The 20602-nt window shown below is 36.4% G+C and overlaps 1 protein-coding gene across 3 annotated transcripts in view; it reads left to right on the plus strand.

Annotated features, from left to right (window-relative positions):
- The window catches only part of sclt1 (sodium channel and clathrin linker 1), a 48331-nt gene that overhangs the window by 19579 nt on the left and 8150 nt on the right, over positions 1–20602 (plus strand). For all 3 annotated transcript variants that reach the window (XM_052037579.1, XM_052037586.1, XM_052037595.1), the window contains 8 exons: positions 3885–4062; positions 6741–6839; positions 8414–8485; positions 10039–10113; positions 12558–12703; positions 14573–14765; positions 16560–16756; positions 18798–18876. In XM_052037579.1, coding sequence (XP_051893539.1) covers positions 3885–4062; positions 6741–6839; positions 8414–8485; positions 10039–10113; positions 12558–12703; positions 14573–14765; positions 16560–16756; positions 18798–18876 — 1039 coding nt within the window. The remainder of the gene's footprint in view (positions 1–3884; positions 4063–6740; positions 6840–8413; positions 8486–10038; positions 10114–12557; positions 12704–14572; positions 14766–16559; positions 16757–18797; positions 18877–20602) is intronic.

Here is a 20602-nt window from a genome sequence, read left to right on the forward strand (position 1 = left end):
TCTATACTAAACAGAAACTTTAAAATAACCCATTGGCTTTAAAATTATTAAAGTTTAATTAATAAAATTGGTATATACAGTATATCTTAAGAAATTAGATTTGTGCACAAGATTTTTGTGACATTCAAAGGTTAAAAAATGTTTGCTTCCTTTGGAGACTGCAGTGACGTTGAGTTATTTAGAGGAATGTCCATACCTCAAGTCTCTGCACTGATAGAGTGCATATTATCAAACCTCTGAGGCATTAAATATAGATTAATGCTTTCATCAATTTAAACTGGCCACAACTTGTTGATGCTGACAAATCTGGCTGATGATTTATTCACTAATGTGGTTACACTGTCACTAAGGACTAGCTCTTCTACATTTTTTGAACTGAAAAAAATTCCAAGGAATAAGCCATCCTAAGAAGTTTGTGCTAGAAATACAGGTACAATAGAGTAGGACTTTCACAGTGAACAGTAGGGTCCTGGGGAGTGTTGTAGAACAGGAGGACCTAGGAGTACAAGTACATGGTTCCCTGAGAGTGGCATCGCAGGGAGACAGGGTGGTGAAGAAGGCTTTTGGCATGGGGGCCTTCATCAGTCAGGGCATTGAGTGTAGAACTTGAGATATTATGCTGCAATTGTACAAGACCTTGGTGAGGCCACATTTGAAATATTGTGTTTAGTTTTGGTGACCCTGCTATAGGAAAGATTCCATTAAACTGGAAGGAGTGCAGAGGAGATTTACAAGGATGTTGCAGGGACTCAATGGATTGAGTTATGGAGAGAGGTTGAGCAGGTTGGGATTTTATTCATTGGAGTGTAGGAGAATGAGAGGTGATCTTAGAGCTGTATAAAATCGTGAGGAGCATAGATAGGGTGAATGTGCACAGTCTTTTTTCCAGGAGTGGGGAAACAAGAACTAGAGGACAATGGTTTAAGGTGAGAGAGGAGAGATTTAATAGGAACCTGAGGGGCAATTTTTCACCCAGAGCTTGGTCAATGTATGGAATGAGCTGCCAAAGGAAGTGGTTGAGGCAGGTACATTAACGACATTTAAAAGGCACTTGGACAGGTACCTGGCTAGGAAGGATTTAGAGGGATATGGACCAAACACAGGTGAATGTGACTATCTTGGTCAGCATGGACCGGTTGGGACAAAAGGCCCATTTCTGTGCTGTATGACTTCATTTGAGGGTGTTGCAGCAGAGCACTAACAACCACTTCTGTTATGAGCCCTCTTGAAAATGTTAGTAGCATGCAAGGCTTTAACCAAGGCAACCAAGAGGCTGATGCAATCTTACGTTATAGAAAATGTGTCACTCAAGATCAAGACCAGATCCTGTAGTATGAGTATGGGGAGGTAGCAGGGCTTGGAGGGGACAGAGCTGAGGAGCAGAGTTTGAGGTTGAGGTGAGAGCCCAGATTAGGGGTAGAGCAGAAGGAAAAGGAGGTATCATCAAGCTGAATCAGGACCTGGAGGAGACTGGGATTGGGGGGAGGGGGAATGGTGAAGATGGGGTATGCAAAGAGGTTCAGAGGATTGAATGTGGTATTATGATTGGGGTTTGGGTGTTGGTCAGCAATAGGGCCTGATCAAGGCTAATTGGCTGCTCTCAGTGGCAGTGGGGGGGTGGTGAAGAAAGAATTTTTAAGGTTTTGGATATGCTGGAGAGAGTATGGTGGATGTCATGGCTTTAGGAGTTCGGTTCCTGGACCTTCATAATAGAGTAGTGGTTAGATGTGGTAAATGGGAATTTGGTGCTCTGTGGTGGGCCCCAGTGGGGCTATAGGTAACTTGCAACGGTCCTAATCCATTATTGTGGTATTAAAAATTAATTATCCAAGAAAATGATAGACATTTTTGTAAACTGCCAACACCAGGTTTCACTTGCTAAAGTTAATTTTCAGTTGGTTGACATTAATGTTATGTAATTGAATTTCTAGACAACAAATTCAATAAAGATCTAAATTTCCTATCTTCATTAACTAAGGGTGTTGTCAGGAGCTGAGTTACTTATGATATAGAGGAAATACGCAAGTGATAAGAAGTCTAATTATTAAATGTATATTTGAAGTTGAAATTTAATTTTGAGGCAGCCTTCCTTGGTAGGCAAAAAACATATACTTTATAATGTTCAAAGTTTTCTCAAATCTGAATGAAAGTACTTTCCATTCTGATGTAATTAATTGCTGAATTAAATTAATTGGTTGTACTGTTTCTCCAGTTTCCTTACCACTGCTAATTTAGAAGCCAGGTCTTAATTTATTTTATAATTTTGTTAGCCTCACTGAGTACTTGAGTACTATGGAATGGTACTTCAGAAATTTTGTGATCACGTTTACTAGAATAAAATGAAATAATATCAATCTTGCACTGAAAATAACATTGCCCATTCTTGCACATAACAAAGGAATTTCAAATTAAGTAGCTCTTAATAGTTGAAAGTAGAAATTTTGACAGCAGACAATGGAAAATTAATGTGAGTGTTCTCATTGGTGAAAACATTAAAGGAAAAATTGGTTGAGCATTCTGTAGGAAAATTAATCCCTGAGAAATGGTACATTTAATAGGATAGGTGTTATTGCTGAATACCAGTTTATTGCTGGTCCTGAGATTTCATAGCAAATATTTACCTTTAAAATATCCCCAAAGGTGAAAAAAATTTACATGATTCCATTGGTAATGCTTTCTCCTAATCCTACCATCTCCATAACTTTCCCAAAGAGTTGGTGTTAATTGTGAGCCAGAAAGGTGAGAATTGATGGCCTCTTTGACTATAAGTGACATTAAGTGAAGAAGATTGGAATCTATTTCAAAAACAACACATTAAAAAAGCAAAATTACATTTGCTGCTCTTTCCAACAATCCCAAAGTGCTACAAAACTAATGAATTTCTTTTTAAAGATAATCTGCTAAAATGTCAGCAGACGTCACAACCAATTAAGACCATTTGTTATACCACTTACAAGAAGCATTATGTGTTGATGATTATATAACCGTGAGGCGAAAAGTGAAGTGTTAGATGAATGACTGCAATTTATTAGTGTAAATTGAGGTCTTTGAGAAGGGGGGAGTGCATCGTACAGTAGGAATAGCTCAGTTAATGAAAACAAAATCTACATGGTTTGTTTTTGAAGGATTTCTATAGAAAAGCACTCTGCAAAAATTGATACATTAGCTGTTTTCCCAACACCAAGTATAGTGATCCAAGTACAGAAATCACTCAATACTAATAGATATAATATTTTTTAAGAGGCTAATACAGTGGTTGCTTTCAACTGCAGAGAGCTGGAATATAATGGGACATAAATTATGTTAGCTATATAAGCTGAATAATTACATAAAGCAAAAATTGCCTTTAGTTCCAGATATCATTTTTCAGGAAAAGTAGCTTGGCAAAGGGAGTATGCAGTACTGATTCACCAAAATGATACCGGAGTTAACAATAAGGTAGTGAGGACAGGTTGTATAGACTAGTTTTATGTTTATTTGGGTATAAAGGCTCAAGGGTGAGCTAATCAAGGTGCTCAAAATAAAATTGAGCAACTATTGTCTCTGGGATTAATTCAAAACAGGGGCATAACCTTAAAATTAGAACCAGGTAACTCAGAAGAGATGCCAAGAAGCAATAATTTGTACAAAATAATAGAAATCTGAAACTCTCACTACCAACTATTGAAATGTCACTTGGAAATTTTAGGATTTTTGATAGGCCAGGACATGAAAGGTTAGGCAACCATGATGGATAGATACAATTCAAATAGGTAACTGAATGATCAAATAGACTTGAGGGGTTGTACCTGTGCCCATGCTCCGATGTAAACAAACATATTTTAACTGAGAAGCCAAGCATGTATGATCCTTGCATTGTATAATCCATTTTAATGTTTTTGTAGATTGCGGGCAGCTGCACAAGTTGCAGAACAGTTGCAAAAAGAGAAAATTGGTTTTGAGGTGCAAATTGGAGAACTTCAGGAAAAATATGCTCAGGCAGAAGATGAGAAATATGAAGCAGTGGCCAAGGTTAGAGACAGCATGCAACTCCTTGAAGAAGCAAACTTGCAGAAAGATAAGGTAAGGTTTCACAGTAGGCTCTGTCCTAAGATTCACAAAAAAGCTAAAGGAGAAGCTGTTTTGTATCTTTTACTGAAAGCAGTGTGGAATGTCCATAATGTACTCGGAATTCTAAGTAACTTGATAGATTTCCATTGTACGTGGATTTTGAGTTGATGTGAATGTATTTGTTTCATAACTTCAGAAAAAATTGTAATGTGATTTATAAATATGTTGAGCCAAAACTTTTAAAAGGCAAAAGAATAAAGAATTGCAGAGATGGTTGCATAGAGAGAAGAAATTTTGAAGTGTTGTTCCTGAATTCTGAAAGACTCTTCTCCACTAATTCTTAAGTGCTCAGGAATGGAATTTGAGAGTTGTCACACAGCAGAAGGAGAAGCTGATGACTTGGAGAAAATGAAACACAAGGATGTGAATTTAAAGTTGTTTGACTGACAACCACTGTACATGAGAAGGAACAGGACTGATGAATAAGTGGATGTATAGGATAGGACACAACCATGAGACATTTGGAAGTGCTGAATCTTATGGATTAAGGGAAGAACAGCAGGAGAAATTGGAGCAATAAGGCTATTAATGATGCAGAAATAGTGGATTTCTAGCAGGGTTAGAAATGTGCAGTTTTTGTGATGGAATTTGTATTGGTTTAGAAGCTGAACTTGACCTCTAATAGGATGCCAAGGTTACCACAGTGTTGACTCATCCTACAACTGCAACTAGGGAGTAAAATAGAGTCTGGAAAGGTTACTAAGTTGGTGGAAGGAGCCGGTGCTGATGATTTAAGTCTTCCTGTTGTTAAATTAATGTAAATTTTGCATCATTTACAATCAACTTTTGGACAAACAATATGACAAAAGAAGTAACATCTTTATATATTTAATACAGTTTAAAATATCTCCAGATGCTTCACAGGAATGTTATCAAACGTAATATCTCCATGTACAACTCTGTATGAAATTAAGACGGTATGTTCAAAAAGCTGAGTTTTAAAAGAGTCTTGGAGTAGAGGCAGATGGATTTAGACAGGGATTTACAGATTTTTGGAATTGGATGGCTGAAAGTGTAACTAGATTGGCAGAGTAAGAAATTCAGCAACAAAGAACAGAGGTCAAAAATTGAGCAAATGCTGAGAGGCTTGTTGAGCTGGTGGAGTGGACAAAGATTAGGAGGGTAGGGGTATGCAGGGGGGAAAATGGATGAAATTTGTTGAATCAAGATCCTGCAGGACAGTGTAGTTCAGCAAACACAGGAGTGGGGAAAGGTGAAAGGGACTTTAAGCAGGGATGAGTAAGGCCAGCCCATGACAGGACCATGTGAGAAGCTGGCCAGGAGTGTATCGAAATGGTTCCATCCAGAAGTAGTATGCTTGCAGGATGGTTTCAACAATAGATTAATTAAGGCAGGACTGGGGATGGTTGAAGTCATGGGGTGGTGTAGATGATCTTGCTGATGAATGCTTGGCCGGTCTCATAGCTCACTAAGAATACAGCAATAGAGAGATAATTAGATAAGTCTTATGCTTATGGAACAGAGTTTGTGGGGGGACTTAAGTCAATGTCTTCAGCCTTCCAGTATGTAATTAGAGGACATTTCTGCTCCTGAACAAGCAGCATGATCAATGAGGTAGTGGAGAGGAAGGATGATTCAGATGGCAATGAAATACAGAGTATGATCTGCAAATACGTGGAAATGCTGTTTTTGGATGCAGTAATGGAGGTACAAGTTTTTGGATGAGAAATAGTGGGGAGCCATAAATAGGCCTTCAAGGACTACAACGCAGAAGTATTTTGGAGATGACTGAAATAGATAGGAAAGGAAATGTGTGAGAACGGGCTTATCCAGCTGAAAAATGGTAAGGACGGGGTGGCCAACTGTATCAGTCTTGACAGATGAGAAAAGTTAGTTCATCTCAGAGTAATGGTAGGCAATAATGGTCTTGCAATTGGTATATTTTTTTAATATTTAAAAAAATATATATGCTGATATTATTAAACCTGCTTTCTCAAGCACAGTTTTTTAAATTAATTACAGGGTCTATTAATAATCCTCTAATCCTACTTTAAATACACTGGCAGCCAACTAGTAGCCTTAAGTGCTCTATAATTAGAGCTGATATCATAGTGAATTAACTACTAATGGATTGATTTCTGGGTAAATCAATCTTGATCACTCATTTGAATTTAGTGCACATATTTTGAGTTTTACACGAGATATATCATGTCCTTGAGTTCAGCTTCAACAACTCCATCCGTATATTGACTGTCCACCACTGAAGAACCACCATTAGGCTTTACCTGCTCAATGTCCTAGTGACTGCACCAAGATTATTGTTCAACATGCTTTAACAATGTTCAATAATTATACCTTTCAGAATTATCTAGCTGGAAATTGAACATGTGTAGGCAGCTAATAATAACTATATTTGCCACATGCTATATTTCTATCATATCTTTAAGTTTTTTCTCACTCTGTACTTCATTTTGGGATAAGTTTGTTGATCGCTTGCTCTGGGGTCAGTTTATTAGATATAACTGCTCCTTTAATTTTCTTTTTGACATCACTATTCTTAATTATGTATCCCATTGGCTGATTTGAAATACAATTGGTAAAGTCAAAAATAACATCACCAAAGTTGCTCATTTTGATGATTTCTTTTCAAACTTTTGCAAAACATTCAGGTTTTACTACGTGAAAAACAAAAGGACGAAGAAGTGGTAAAAATGAAAGAAGCCATGGTTCAGCTTATTCAAGAAGCTGCTGCTCGAACCAAAAAGGAGGTTGAGTCAGATGACTGTACTTTTCTACACTTATTTAATTCTGAGGGTTAAACACGTGGACCTAACCATTATGATCAATATGGAATAAAACAAGAGGAAAATATAAAACACATAAGCACTTTGGTACCTTTTTAAAGTTTCAGTCTGCTTGTTACTTTTTAAGTCTTGCAGCTTCAAAGCATTGGTAAGAGATTGTTTAATTGTGTTGGAAGACATTATGAAAATAACTATGGATAAATATTCTGAGTCTGAGAGAAAAGATCTTCATCTTCCACTTTGACTGTCCAGAAGATTTCTATTCAGTTAACTTAATGTGAGTGAAATCAAAAGAATTAACCCTTAAGATGAAGAAATTTGAACCCTTTGAGTTATTCCCATAAACTATTAAATTTAGTAGATCTGCAATTTTTTTAAATATATTGTTAGTTGAGAATTTCCTTTGTCAAAAGCAATTCCACTTCTACAAAACTGATCCCACCACGTCTGAATGGCTAACTTAGATTGATTATGCCCAGATTTGTGAGCAGGATATGAACACAGCATTTATCAGCCTGATCAGCAGTCAATTAAAGTCGGTGACCAAGGTCTGTTTCTTATGGTGCAGCAATCATTTCAAATTTAATCAATTGATCCACTCTGAGTATCTAAGAACTGGGATCAGCAATCCATTGAACCACACAGGTATGCCCTGTGTGTATAATTAGTTAAGTAGAGACCAGTGACCAGCAATCGATTGAATCCAATTACACGATCAAGAGCATGAAATCTGCTCATTGATTATCCAATGCTGCTGCAGATCAGTTAGCTTTAAAAATTGATAATGGCTCATTTCCTAACAATCCTATTATTCCAGTCAAAATTCAATTAGAAATGTGAGAAATGTTTCTTTTTTAATACACAAATAAGTTTGCATAGTTCTCCAGCATGCTTTCACTTTGTTACACTGGCAAAGGTCCAGCACATTGTGGGTGTTAACTCCAAAATTAGATAATAAGTATCTTAACAAACTATTATTATTGAACCAACTGCATTAATTTAGTTGATGTTGACTCTGTAGACTGATTTAACTTAACCTCCAAAACAAATGACATTTTGATAGAGAAATGTATCGGGAAGTGATCTACGAGGTTTCCCCAAATTAAGAATGCCTGACGAACGAGCTCCCATGTTACTGAATTCAAAAGTAGAATGTACGTACATGCATTCATTCCTACAAATGACAGAACCAGTTTCCTGTCCCTTCCCCACTTACAGTAGTTCTTTCTTATCAGTTTTATGTGCTTTTAATTATATTCATTATAATACTGTGGAGGAATAGTGGTTTTTGTGTATTTTTCAAGTTATGGACAAAATCAACTTGTGGACATCTGTAAAAATGGAACCTTTCATTACCAGGGGACTGCCTGTATTTTTTTTAATATATCTACAGTGTAGTGTATATTATATTTAATACAAGCATAATGTACAGTGCTTGCTCTTCGAAATGAACTGATTTTTTTTAAACAACAAGCTTAAATTGAAGTAAAATCCACAAAGGAACTACAATAACATTCTCTATTTTATTCTTCTTGCAGGTTGAAAATGTCAGGAAACAAAGTAATGTACAGATTTCTCGTTTAACTGAGGAACTGTCTGCTATGCAAATGGTAGGTGTGACAACCAAACTGAACGTGCGTCAACCTTATAAACAATAAACTGAGGTGAAGGCAGCTGAACTTGATCTAGTATTAAAGCACTTGTTTATTTGTCCCAGACGTAAGTGTCCTTTAGTTGAAGTCGAGAGCAAATGTAGCTCAGTAAGCCAAGTCGAACTGATGTGCAGGTGAATGTATTAGCAGTACACAGGGTGAAGTACGGAGTGTTGGTCATAAAAGTGCTGAAATAGATAAGTGCAGAGTTAATGCATTAATGAAGGATTGGGGCAAATTTGCCAAGACGGAGGTGCTGTTTTAGTTGTTGAGTTCTTCCATAACACACAAATTTATTAGTACTAATTCAGATAGATGGGCAACCATTGAGATGCTGAGGAAATATCTTTTATAAAGAGATACCTTCCGAAAAAGTGAAACTTTTTTTTACAAGCAACATTCATGTCTCTTTTCGGACTTCATAAAAGGATTGATAGCAAATGAGATGTAGTTACTGTTGTGAAATAGGTAAGTCAGCAGCCAATTTGTATACAGCAAGCTCCCACATAGAATAATGTGATAATGATAAGATAATCTGTTTTAATAATGTTGAGGAAGGGATAAATATTCACTGAGACAATGAGGTAAATTCCCTGGTGACGCAAGAGATTGCCGATGCTGGAATCTGGAGCAACGAGCAATCTGCTGGAGGAACTCGAGCAGTATCTGTGGGAGGAAAGGAATTGTTGACATTTCGGGTCAAAACCCTGCATCAGGACATTCCTGGTCTTTGAAATAACTTTAGTATCTTTTGCATCCGTTTCAGAGAGCAGATAGAGTCTTGGTTTAATATCTACTTGTTCTGTATGTGTGTCATGGTCTATTATGACAGGGAAATAAAATTATATCTTTAAGAGTTGCACAATCTATGAGGCAGCACTTGGGCTGTTAGTACTGTTTTTGCTTTTTATTATAGGAAATCTTTTAGTTCTTTAATGAAAATAATAACAAAATGACTGTTTCAGCCCATTATCAAGTTCAAACCTCACTTCAAAACTGTTAATTGTTATAAAACATTGTTATAGATTTCCCAACTTTGAGGCTTGTTTGTCAATGCCATTTATTGTTTTAAAGGGAGAAATTCTTAATGATAAATCACCAAGAATGACCAATTTAGACAAGTTGAATACTCCGATAAAGAACTGTGCAAAACCTTTTATTGCTTTTGATGTTGGATGATAAGACAAAGCCTCAACTAAAATGCATCACTGTCACAAACAGAAATTTCCCTAAAATAAAAACAAAATGCTGGAAATACTCAGTTGGTTGAGCAGAAGAGGAACAGAGTTAATATTTCGGGTTGATGACCTCTTCTGGTGAAGATTCATCAACTGAAAGTGCTAATTCTGTTCATCTCTCCACAGATGCTGCCTGATTTGCTGAAAATTTCCAACATTTTTTTCAGATTTATTTCAGATTTTCAGCATCTGCAGTTATTTTGCTTTTTTACTTCTCTGAAATGGTAAGTTTAATTTCTTTGCTAACCTTTATGATATGCATCCTTCTGACAGAATTGTGAAGATAAACAAGGTCAAATTGAACGAGCCATAAGAGAGAAGCGAGCTGTAGAAGAAGAACTTGAAAAGGTAAAACAAAATTTAAAAATTGCAATGAGTTTTACTGAATAAATTCTTAACTTGTGCAAGCATCCACTGTTTTCCTCTCCAACCTAATTTTCTCTCTCCATAGTTAAAAGGTCTATGTGTTTGATACTTTGCTACAATGGCAATTGCAAGTAATGCGCTCTTTGAATGTCGCTTCTCCAAACTACTTTAAATGATATTGCTATATTTCTCCCATACGGATAGGATTATTTTCTGTTTCATCTCAAATATCTAGTTTAGATATTTGAGATGAAACAGAAAATGCTAGAAATACTCAGTGAGTCAGGTAGTCTCTGTGGAGAGAAAAATAAAACTAACATTCCAGTTTGATTGCTTTCAATCTGTTGTGTTGCATAATGTGAATGGGCTGGAGGTGGCAAAGAATCAATCAGAGTGTGTAGTGAGGCTTTCGAAGTTGAACAAATTGCACACACTCACTGACACTTGAACAGAGAACCAGAGTAAGAGATGTCCTTTGTGCTTGTGGGATCCAAGCAAGGGGTCAAGCCCAATGATAATTAAGAAAACAAAATGGTAAAACAATGCAATATCAATGACTGTCTGTTTGGTTTTGTATGAGTGAAAGATTATTACTCTTTAAACTACAATTTTATGGATTTCTAGCTCTTGTCCTTAAGATTTCTGGCTGCTGGCCGCACCTTGATCATCATGTGCCAAAATTACTGTTAGATTTCTTACAGTTAGCCTTACTTTGATCTCTTTAGTTCTGCATTTTCATACTAAATATCCTTTGACAATTATCTTTGTCCTGTAGCATTCTTCCATGCTGACTCCCTGCTTGACTGATCTTGTTTTGTAAACTGTGAGCATGAAAATTTGGCATAAGCCATAAAGCATTTAGGGCTTGAATAATCAGTGTGGGAATGGTAAGAAAGAGAATGGCAATAAATAAGTCAGTTTTTTTTCTCTATTAAGTTGCAAAATATTAAATTTAAAAGTCAGTTCTCATGTCTTCTGCAGAATATAAAGTTTAAGTGTGCTGCTAGGCTTCAGACGTCTTTGTTGTTCATGTTTCTAACTATATCAACGTTTCAAGCTTTCAAAAAACAGGAACAGAGTGTGCATGAATCAGCTTTTATTTTTTATTAACTGTAGACCAGTTTTGTGCCACCTTCTCAGACTTAACAATGTGATGTATCCACAGACAATTTTAATTTCTTGTTCTGGGATTGTAGTCACTCATCTAGTTAGAATTTGCTCATGCATAAATAGAAAGTACCACATCCTATTTCTTTTAGGCAAATTTCCAGTAAAGACAGATAAATGTAAATTTATTAAAATCTAAAGCTAGTCTGTAGTCAGAAGCCCATATTTCTGGATGCTCAGGAATTAATAGGGAATACATTTAACTTTCCATGGGCTTCATTAAGTGCTCACATACAAAATGATATTATGAACGTGGCCTGCAGAATTGTTATGGTTGAAGAGTGCTCAAGAGTGAATGCAAAGCACTCTTGTTAGTTTATCCATTGCATCTAAAATATCAGAAAATTAAATTATTGAAGGTTAGAATTACATGCTGAGAAATTAAAACCAGCAAGTCACACAAGAATGACTAAAGAAGAATCCAAAAGTAAGAATACTTGAAACAAAGACTACCCTGTAGTTAGTTTCTTTTTTTGTGTGTGGGAGGGTGCTGTAGGCAATGTTGGCAAAGCTACATTCATGGCTGTTTTCTGGAGAAGGGGTTGGAGGCAGACCCAGTGAAGTACAATGGTATCCTAATGTCATTGAGTTCCTCCAAGAGGGTTAAGTGGGAAAATTCCAAGACTTTGACCTAGTGACAGATAACGAACTGTAATGCGTCTAAATTAGAAGGCTGGGCGATTTGGAGGAAGATTAATTTTATTTGTTTAAAAAATTTATAATAATTGCATTATTTCTAATGCACCTGAATATCTGAAGAGGTATTTGGGTACATTTAAGAAGACACAGCATTCGCAGCAGTCTTTGCTGGCTGTCAAAGGTTTCAGTGGAGTTTTGGAGGTGAGAGTTCTATGTGCCCAGGAAGGCTCCACACAGCTGGAGTCTGGGACACCCTGGACCAGCAAAATGGGTACTCCATATGAAGACACAGTAAGATTCAACATGGCATTTCAGCAAAATCTGGCCCATTAATACTCATTCTCTGAATGCAGATGCTACCCAATCTGGTTAGTATTACCATTATTTTCTGTTTTTAATGCATCCAGTGTTTCCTCTGATAGAATGAGATTGGTGTTTGTATCTAAAATATAACTGAATTTTTTTTAAATATGCTAAACAATTGATAATTAGTATTCTGATATTTGAAGACCTTTTTGTTTTCACCATGTCATATTTTCATTTTAAGTCTCCTCAAACTTTTTTTTAAAAACCTGTTTAACAGCAGATTTAAAACTCTAACATCAAAAGCTCTATTTCAGATTTATCGAAATGGCACAGGCAATGAAGAAGATCACAGAAAAATTGATGAACTACACCAGCGATGTTTGAATGCGGAACGTTCAAAAGATGACCTCCAGATTAGTCTACAGGCAGCTCAAAACAAAATCAGGAAACTTGAGATGAAGTAAGAACTGTGTTACAATGTATTTTTTTCTTGGCTTCCAATATTGTGTACCTCAGGTATGTGTTTACCAATCTCAAAATGTAAAGTGGTAGCATTAATGGTGAAATGCTCTTGTACTGGGAATATCCCAGCAACATTTCCAAGAACTTTTCCAGTCTTTGCCAATGCCGTCTCAAAGCTGATGTGGTGTAAGCAGCCTTGGATAACTCTTGGTTGAATTTGCTCATTCTGTTAGAATGTGTTGCCTCATTTTGACATAACTGAGAATATCTCAGATTGAGGAACCATACCAAAACTTGCTATTCCATATAGAAGAGATCAACAAAAGGCTGATGCTGAAAATCTGAAATCAGAACAGAAAATGCTGGAAATATTTGGCAGGTCGGGCAGTCTCTGTGGAGAAAGAAATAATCTAACCATTTCAGATGCACTGTTCATCAGAACTAAGAAAATCTAAAAAATTTTTAAGTTGCAGAGAAGAGGGAGGGAACAGGGATATCCACCAACCCTCTGACACTATCCCTTTTCGAAAAAAAAATTGTTAAATATATGTAATGATGCTTCCCTAATTATTTTTAATTAAATATGTGGATGTAATTCATCTGGCCAAGAGTTTCATCCCCTTTTGAGTTTGATTAGTTTATTTAATATATTCCCTTCTATTTTAAGTGCACTTATTACTCGTGTCACCATCCAATGTCATGCTTGCTTGTTCTATCTAGCTAATAAATAGCAAAACTATACAAGATTTTAATACCTCTCCTTGCCTATCCCCAGGTGGTCAATTTTTTTCCATCCCGATCTTCTTCATTCTTTTAAAAAAAAACAGAAAATGCTGGAAACACTCAGCAGGTCACAGCTTATGTGAAAAGAGAAATTGTGGTAATGTTTCAGATTGAAAGCCCAGGTTGAAGGGTCTTCAACCTGAAACATTACCACTGCTTCTCTTTCCACAGATGCTACCTGACCTGCTGAGTGTTTCCAACATTTTCTGTTTTTATTTCAGGTTTCAAGCACTTGTGGTTTTTTGATTTTCCAATTTTGTCACTGTATGTACAATATTTAGTTATTTTGTTTGATTTTTGCAGCATAATTTGTTGGAAAAGTGTTCATTTGCACTTGAACAGCAACTGGTTGATATGTTCCTGGTTGACTTAATTGTTTTGAAATTTGTGATTATGGTTACATGTTCCGTACAAGTAATAATTGAATATTTCAAAAAAATCATCTACAATATTAAAAAAAAAAACATACTTTTGCTCTAAGTAGTTGTTACATGCACAAAATGGCAGAATCGTAAGTGATTTTCTTCAATGTCTCAGCTCATTTTAAAACAAAATACACAGCCTGTTACTAAGTGGTACAGACCTGTGCCAAATTGTTGGGATAAGATAGCTTATTGCAGTTGGAGCAGTAAATAAAAACTTACTTTAGTGTTTCAGTAAGATGAAGAGAATGAGAGGAGACGTGGAGTATAAATTGGTGGTGCCAAAAGTTCTGAGTCTTTGCTATATATTCCACGTAAGTTTGGAAAGGGAAAAATGAACAAAGATTCCCCTTTGCAGCTCTGTGCTGTGATTTTGCTTTTGCTTAAACCATACTTGTGTGAATGTCAAGTAAGAATGAGATTGATTTTTGGCTGTGAGGCCTCTGTGATTGGTTACTTTACATTCGGGCCCGAAGTAACCAAAGTGCTGGTATCTTTGAAGAGATACCCTAGTTGAGTAATTCTCATTAATAAAGGAGGGGTGGATTTTCAAGAATGGTAAATAACATATATAACTATATATCTATACACACAGAAAATATTATCAGTAATTACAGCAGTTATTTTGCTTGATATTCTGTTTGGTTGTGCTCCTTTTATAGTCATGAGGAGGAGATGTCCCGTTGCCAAGAAATGATCCAGAAACTGCAGAGCAGTCTGGACAATATTCGTGGAGATTGTAATACAGTCAGTGAAGAACGGTTGAGGCTGCAGAAAGAAAATGAGCAACTTCGTAAAGAGATGGAAGAACTGAAAAAAGTTAGTCTGGATGTTCAAAGGAAAGCAAGGCAACAGGTATGTGAAAAGTACAAAAAAAATTGTAGATGTTTTAAGGTGGTAATGGGTCAAATCTGTATGCTACTGTAAAAAGAAGTAAAGTTCATACTTCATTTGTAGATCCTTAGTCAGATATTGGGCAAAGTGTGTAGGACTTGTTATATTTAATACAATGTAGCAATTTAGACTAAAAGTTGATTGACCAAGAGTTGGAGAAGAACTGAAGACGTTGATCTCTCTATAGCATTGCTCAGTTCTTAGCTGAATATCCAGATGCTTTGGACTTGGGGGGTAAGGAACACAATCTTGAATTCATTTGAGTAGTTTTTATAGGATTGGATATCCAAAGCAATCCTGACATTTAATTACTTCTGCTCTGAGGATGCAGTTAAGAGTGAACTGCACTAATACATCTGGAGATGTATAGACCAGACTAGGTAAAGGTGGTAGATGTTCTTCCCTGATGGACATTTATCCAGTAGTTATACAGCTACCATCACAGAGGCCAGTTTTTTTTTTAATTCCAGGTTTTATTTAATTACTTGAATATAAATTTCCCCAGCTCCCATGATTGGATCATTGATCTAGAGACTTGGTTGGATCCTGACCTTGAGACACTAGGCCAGTGAGTGTTTGAAGATACCATTGCACCATGTAAATAAAATTTGGATAAATATTCCAAAGTCATCAAGGTTCAAGGGTATAGGTTATAAGCAGGACATGAAGATGAGTTTTTGATTGTCCAAGTGGGGAGCCAATGCAGCTGATGGACATAAGTAAACTTGTGTTCCATGAAAATTGGCTGGTCTGTTAGCAATAGGAGAGAACTGAAAATGGAGGATGGGTAGAAGCTCTTTGGTGCTTTCTTCATTTGAAAGGATACATTTTTTGAAATATTAAACAAGTGCAGACTATTCTAGAGGTGCCCAGTTTAGGAAACTTTATCCAAGCTTCTGTGTAGGGTAGTTGGGGGGGAGGCCACATTTATATCAGAATGATATAGATGTCACAGAATGACGTAAAGCTGAAGAACACAAATTTGAAAAACCTTCAACATATCTTGAAATAGGTATATACATTTTTATGAGATTGTAAGCTTGCAAATTATGTAATACTTGTCTTTGTGTGCCTTTTGCTTCCTAACACAATCAGCTAACACCTTTTATTTAAAAAAAATAGGTGAGATGATGTTTAGTTTGTCGCTTTAACCAATGAAAAGGAAATTAATGACACAAGCAGTCTTTTTAAAACAAAACTGAGCAATTTGGTTCATTATTTTGTGATTATTGTTTCCTCTTTTAAGTTTAAAAAAAAGATGCCTTTTGATATTTTGTGTTAATACATGTCTCATGACTTTTCCTGCATGTAAATAGTTATGTTTGACAAAATTTCACCAGTGTCTAGTGCAGCATCTGCTTGCCACCCATCATTGGGAGCCAGTCTTAATTATTTGCTGCTGGTCCTGACCAAAATATTTTTGAATACGGAAACACAATCATGGTGTGATAAATTGCTCTGATTGTTTGCATGAAGCCCAATCTCTGGCTTGAACTAAGCAAGAAGTCCATATTTTCCATTTTTCTTTATAATATAGAGGGCTTTCAGCTTATAGAATCCATGTTGGCTCACAAACCAATCCCTTTCCTCAACTAGTTTTTTTCCTATAACATATTCTCCCAACTCTCCCCAGATTCTACCATGTACCTACACTTATCTTTGTACCTTCTTAAATCTAGAAATGTATTTTATAAACAGAGCATCAACATACAAGTCTAAAGCTTATTGATGGTCCACAAGTTTTGTTTCATGTAGGTAGCAATTCTAGAACATGAGTGCTCTCTGAAGGAACGCGGATTTGAAATTCAACTAAGGGAACTAGAGGATGCTAGTCGGAATTCCAACACTGAACTGAAACGCTTATTAGCGGCACAGCAGAAAGCAGCCAGTCGGTGGAGAGATGAAGCCAGGAAACTAACTGAAGCCTTTGAAACTAAACAAAACAACCTGAAGTAAGTGAATTCTACTGTGTTAGGCCTTTAAGGGTTAAGAGGAAGGGATACAAATTAGTTTATTTTAATGGTTTTAAAACCAGACATGTGTCACCATAAAGAGAGACACAAGAGACTGCAGATGCTGGAATCTGGAGCAACAATCTGCAGGAGGCACTCGGGGTCAAGCAGCATCTGTGGGAGGAAAGGAATTGTCTGCATTTTGGGTCAAAACCCTGAATCAGGTATAATATGTCACCATAACACAATTTATGAAAATCTCTCAAAAAGTGAGATTCATTTCACAAGATCACAAGACAAGGGAGCAGAAGCAGGCCATTCGGCCCATCGAGTCTGCTCCAAGGAAAGGGAAATAGAAATGAGAAATGGGGAATGGGGGAAGAGGAAGAAGAAGAAGAAAAAAAACCTATTCTAATCCCAATTTCCGGCCTTATCCCCATATCCCTTGATATCCTGACTATTTAGATATCTATCTATCTCCTCCTTGAACGCCCCCAATGATGTGGCCTCCACTGCTGTACGTGGCAAGGAGTTCCACAAATTCACCACCCTCTGGCTAAAGAAATTTTTCCTCATCTCTGTTTTGAAACTGTACCCTCTAATTCTAAGATTGTGCCCTCTGGTCCTGGACTCACCCACCAAGGGAAACAGCCTAGCCACATTTACTCTGTCCTTTCCTATCAATATTTTAAATGTCGCTATGAGGTCCCCTCTCATTCTTCTGTACTCCAGTGAGTACAGTCCAAGAGCCGACAAACGGTCCTCATACGTAAGCCCTTTCATTCCTGGAATCATCCTCGTAAATCTCCTCTGAACCCTCTCCAACGTCAGTACATCCTTCCTAAGATGTGGGGCCCAAAACTGCACACAATATTCCAAATGAGGCCTCACTAGTGCCCCGTAGAGCCTCATCAACACTTCCTTACTTTTATACACTATACCTCTCGAAATGAATGCCAACATAGCATTCGCTTTCTTTACCACCGATCCGACCTGGTGATTAACCTTTAAGGTATCCTGCACGAGTACCCCCAAGTCCCTTTGTGAGGATTGTTAAGTTTCCATGTACAACTGACTGAATTGCTCTACAATGTGGGTTTGATGGCGATAATGGCTACCTCCTCTCCCATAGTAATTCTATGATTTCTGTTTTCTTGTTTATTTAAGCACCATCCATGCGTGTAGAACCTGAAATCATTTGCAAAGTAGCCATTGCATCAGCACTTTGACTTTTAGAGACAAAAATAACTTGTCTTTATGGGCGTGCAATTTTATCTTTCAGTTCATTTGGCTCTTCCTTTTCCCCAAGTTTGCTACATACTACTTTGCTTTGAACTATATTTGTTATCTATCTACCCACTCTGCTAATGTCTCTCTCCACTGTGTTTTTCCTAACAGTTTACTCATGCTCTTAATTTTGCATTGCTTGCACTTATCAATATCCATTATTTTGCATTCGAGTCGAATTAGGATCTTGCTTAGTGTATGATCATGATGTTATACAACAACTGCCCCACCCCGGCCACTTCGTGAAATTTTGTAGCATGCAATCAGAACATTTACCAGATATGAATTTGAGCAACTAATGCTCTGATTTACTCTCTTAACAGAACTCTCACGCACTTACTCAGTTTAAAGGAATATTTAGTATGTCTTGAATTTAGAAAGCATTGAATTTTTTGCAATTTTTACAATGAAATTATATTGGGAAATATTGTTTCTACGCCTGTGTGAAACTTTACAAAAAATATTTGAATGCCTCGCTTGTGTTTTACTTCGAAAATTTTTGGTATCAAATCTTGGTTAAAATAAAGTAAATCCAAATTTTGTTGATGAATTGCATATGCTGGAAATAAAAACAGCATTCCAATGGTTTTTTTTGTCTGTCAGAAGTCAAAATATTTCAAATGATTCTGTTTGGCTCTTTTGAAGTACTGAGGCAATATTCATCTCAACCCTAAATTGTTGGGAATATTAACTTCTGAGATAAATAAGTCCCAAATTAAGTACTACTTCATTCTTTCTTCCCCTTTGCTGACAGGACTGAGCTCAATCGACAAAAACAGCACTCCCAGGAATTGAGTTCCCAGCTAGAGGCTACTCATGAGAAAATGGCAGAGGTGAGATAATTGATCTCAATCATAACTCCAATCTGCAGCAGATTTATTTTGCATTCTGATTTAAGAGTTAGAAATGATCTTTGTTATTTTTTCAGCCTGGTACCCACATAATTTAATATGCTCTGAATATAAAGTTTTAACTTTTTTGAATAAGATTTAATTGGAAAAAAATATAGGAAAAAAATTATAATCCATATGCATCAAATAAATTTCTACATTCTGTTACTACCTGAATTATCCCTTAGTATTATTAGTGGTATTCCACATAGAAGAAAAAAATCAATACTGATTACTCACAGTTGAAAACATCTGAAGTAAAGCTGTAATTTTCAAATTATGTATGCACATGGTAGGGATTACATGATTGATTGTTCACTAGTCTGATGTCCATAATGCTTTGATACTTAAATATGAACCTGGTGGTATAATTTGGGATTTTAAACATTTTCACATGGTATGACCTTGACTTTAAGCAACTTGTGTCTCCACATCTGGTGAGAGTTTTTTTTTAAATTGAATCCATCTCCTTGCGCAGAAGAGCGGGTACACTGCAGTTAATTCTTAAACTTCTAGTGAATCAACACTGAAGAATTTCTAACTTTTTTCTCAAAATATGCAGTCTTTTTATTCCCCTTCAAATGCATTACGTGATAGAAAATGCTGATTTGTTTTGGTGGAATTTTATCTGCAATTGTCTTTATTTTGATTTATTTTCAGAATTCAGTAATGAACTCTCAAATGGTTTTGGGTGGGAGAGCTTATTTGCTATTCTGGCAGATGGAAATGATCAACAAAAATATGAGCTGGGAAAGTTTTTAAAAAAAAATGTCTGAAGAGTATTTCCAGTCTGTAATTAGAACTTCAGATTTTAGTTTAGCTTGATACATTTGCTGAACAGACATTTTAATTTATACACTTGCCATCAGTTCATCTATTTCTGAGAGGTCCTGTTACATTTCTAATGCAGGAGAATTACTGAGTATAGTACCACAAGAAAAAGTTAATGATCTTTATTTACAAAAAATACATTGGCCCAGAAGTTTTGGAGTGGTGAATCTCATGGTTATTGCCAAGAATTGAATTTTTTACCTCACAGTTAAGTTTGTATTTTTTTTGCAATTGGCTGTAGTCAAGCAAATTGATGACATGTGGCAGGTCAAGTGAAATTAGAACAAATGGCCTACCTCCTGAACCACTGAAAGGCATGAACGATAAATGGATTGAGACAATAATTGAATGAGACTGAGGGAGAGAGAAGAGGGAAACAAAGATGGAGAGGGAAAAAAATTAACAAACTCCATAAGTTTATTCCACTTCTGGGCCACCAGGGCAATGTGACACACAAGAACTATAAATCCTTGCCATTAACAGTGTCCATATACGTACCATGAATCACTGGCCCAAAATGGCTTGTCTCATTGGCATTAAAGGAACAAACATGAATTTCATGACACCATAGAGGGTTGTGAGGAAAAGATAATTCTTTCAGTTTTGACAGTGCTAATGAAAGATTAGCACACATCATCCAATAATTTGTAGCATATTGGAACCCATCCCTTTCTTTCACCACAAGTTACTGTTTTGTTTAACACTAAAATAATGAAAGGTACTTTGATATACCATTTCTGGACTACTACGTTTCTCTATAATCATTTCTTCTCTTGCTGGGGTCTATTATGTTTCCCATTCATTTTTGATACAGATTACCTTAATTTAAAAAAAAACT

The sequence above is a fragment of the Pristis pectinata genome, chromosome 2 (assembly GCF_009764475.1).
Source record: "Pristis pectinata isolate sPriPec2 chromosome 2, sPriPec2.1.pri, whole genome shotgun sequence".
Lineage (NCBI taxonomy): Eukaryota > Metazoa > Chordata > Chondrichthyes > Rhinopristiformes > Pristidae > Pristis > Pristis pectinata.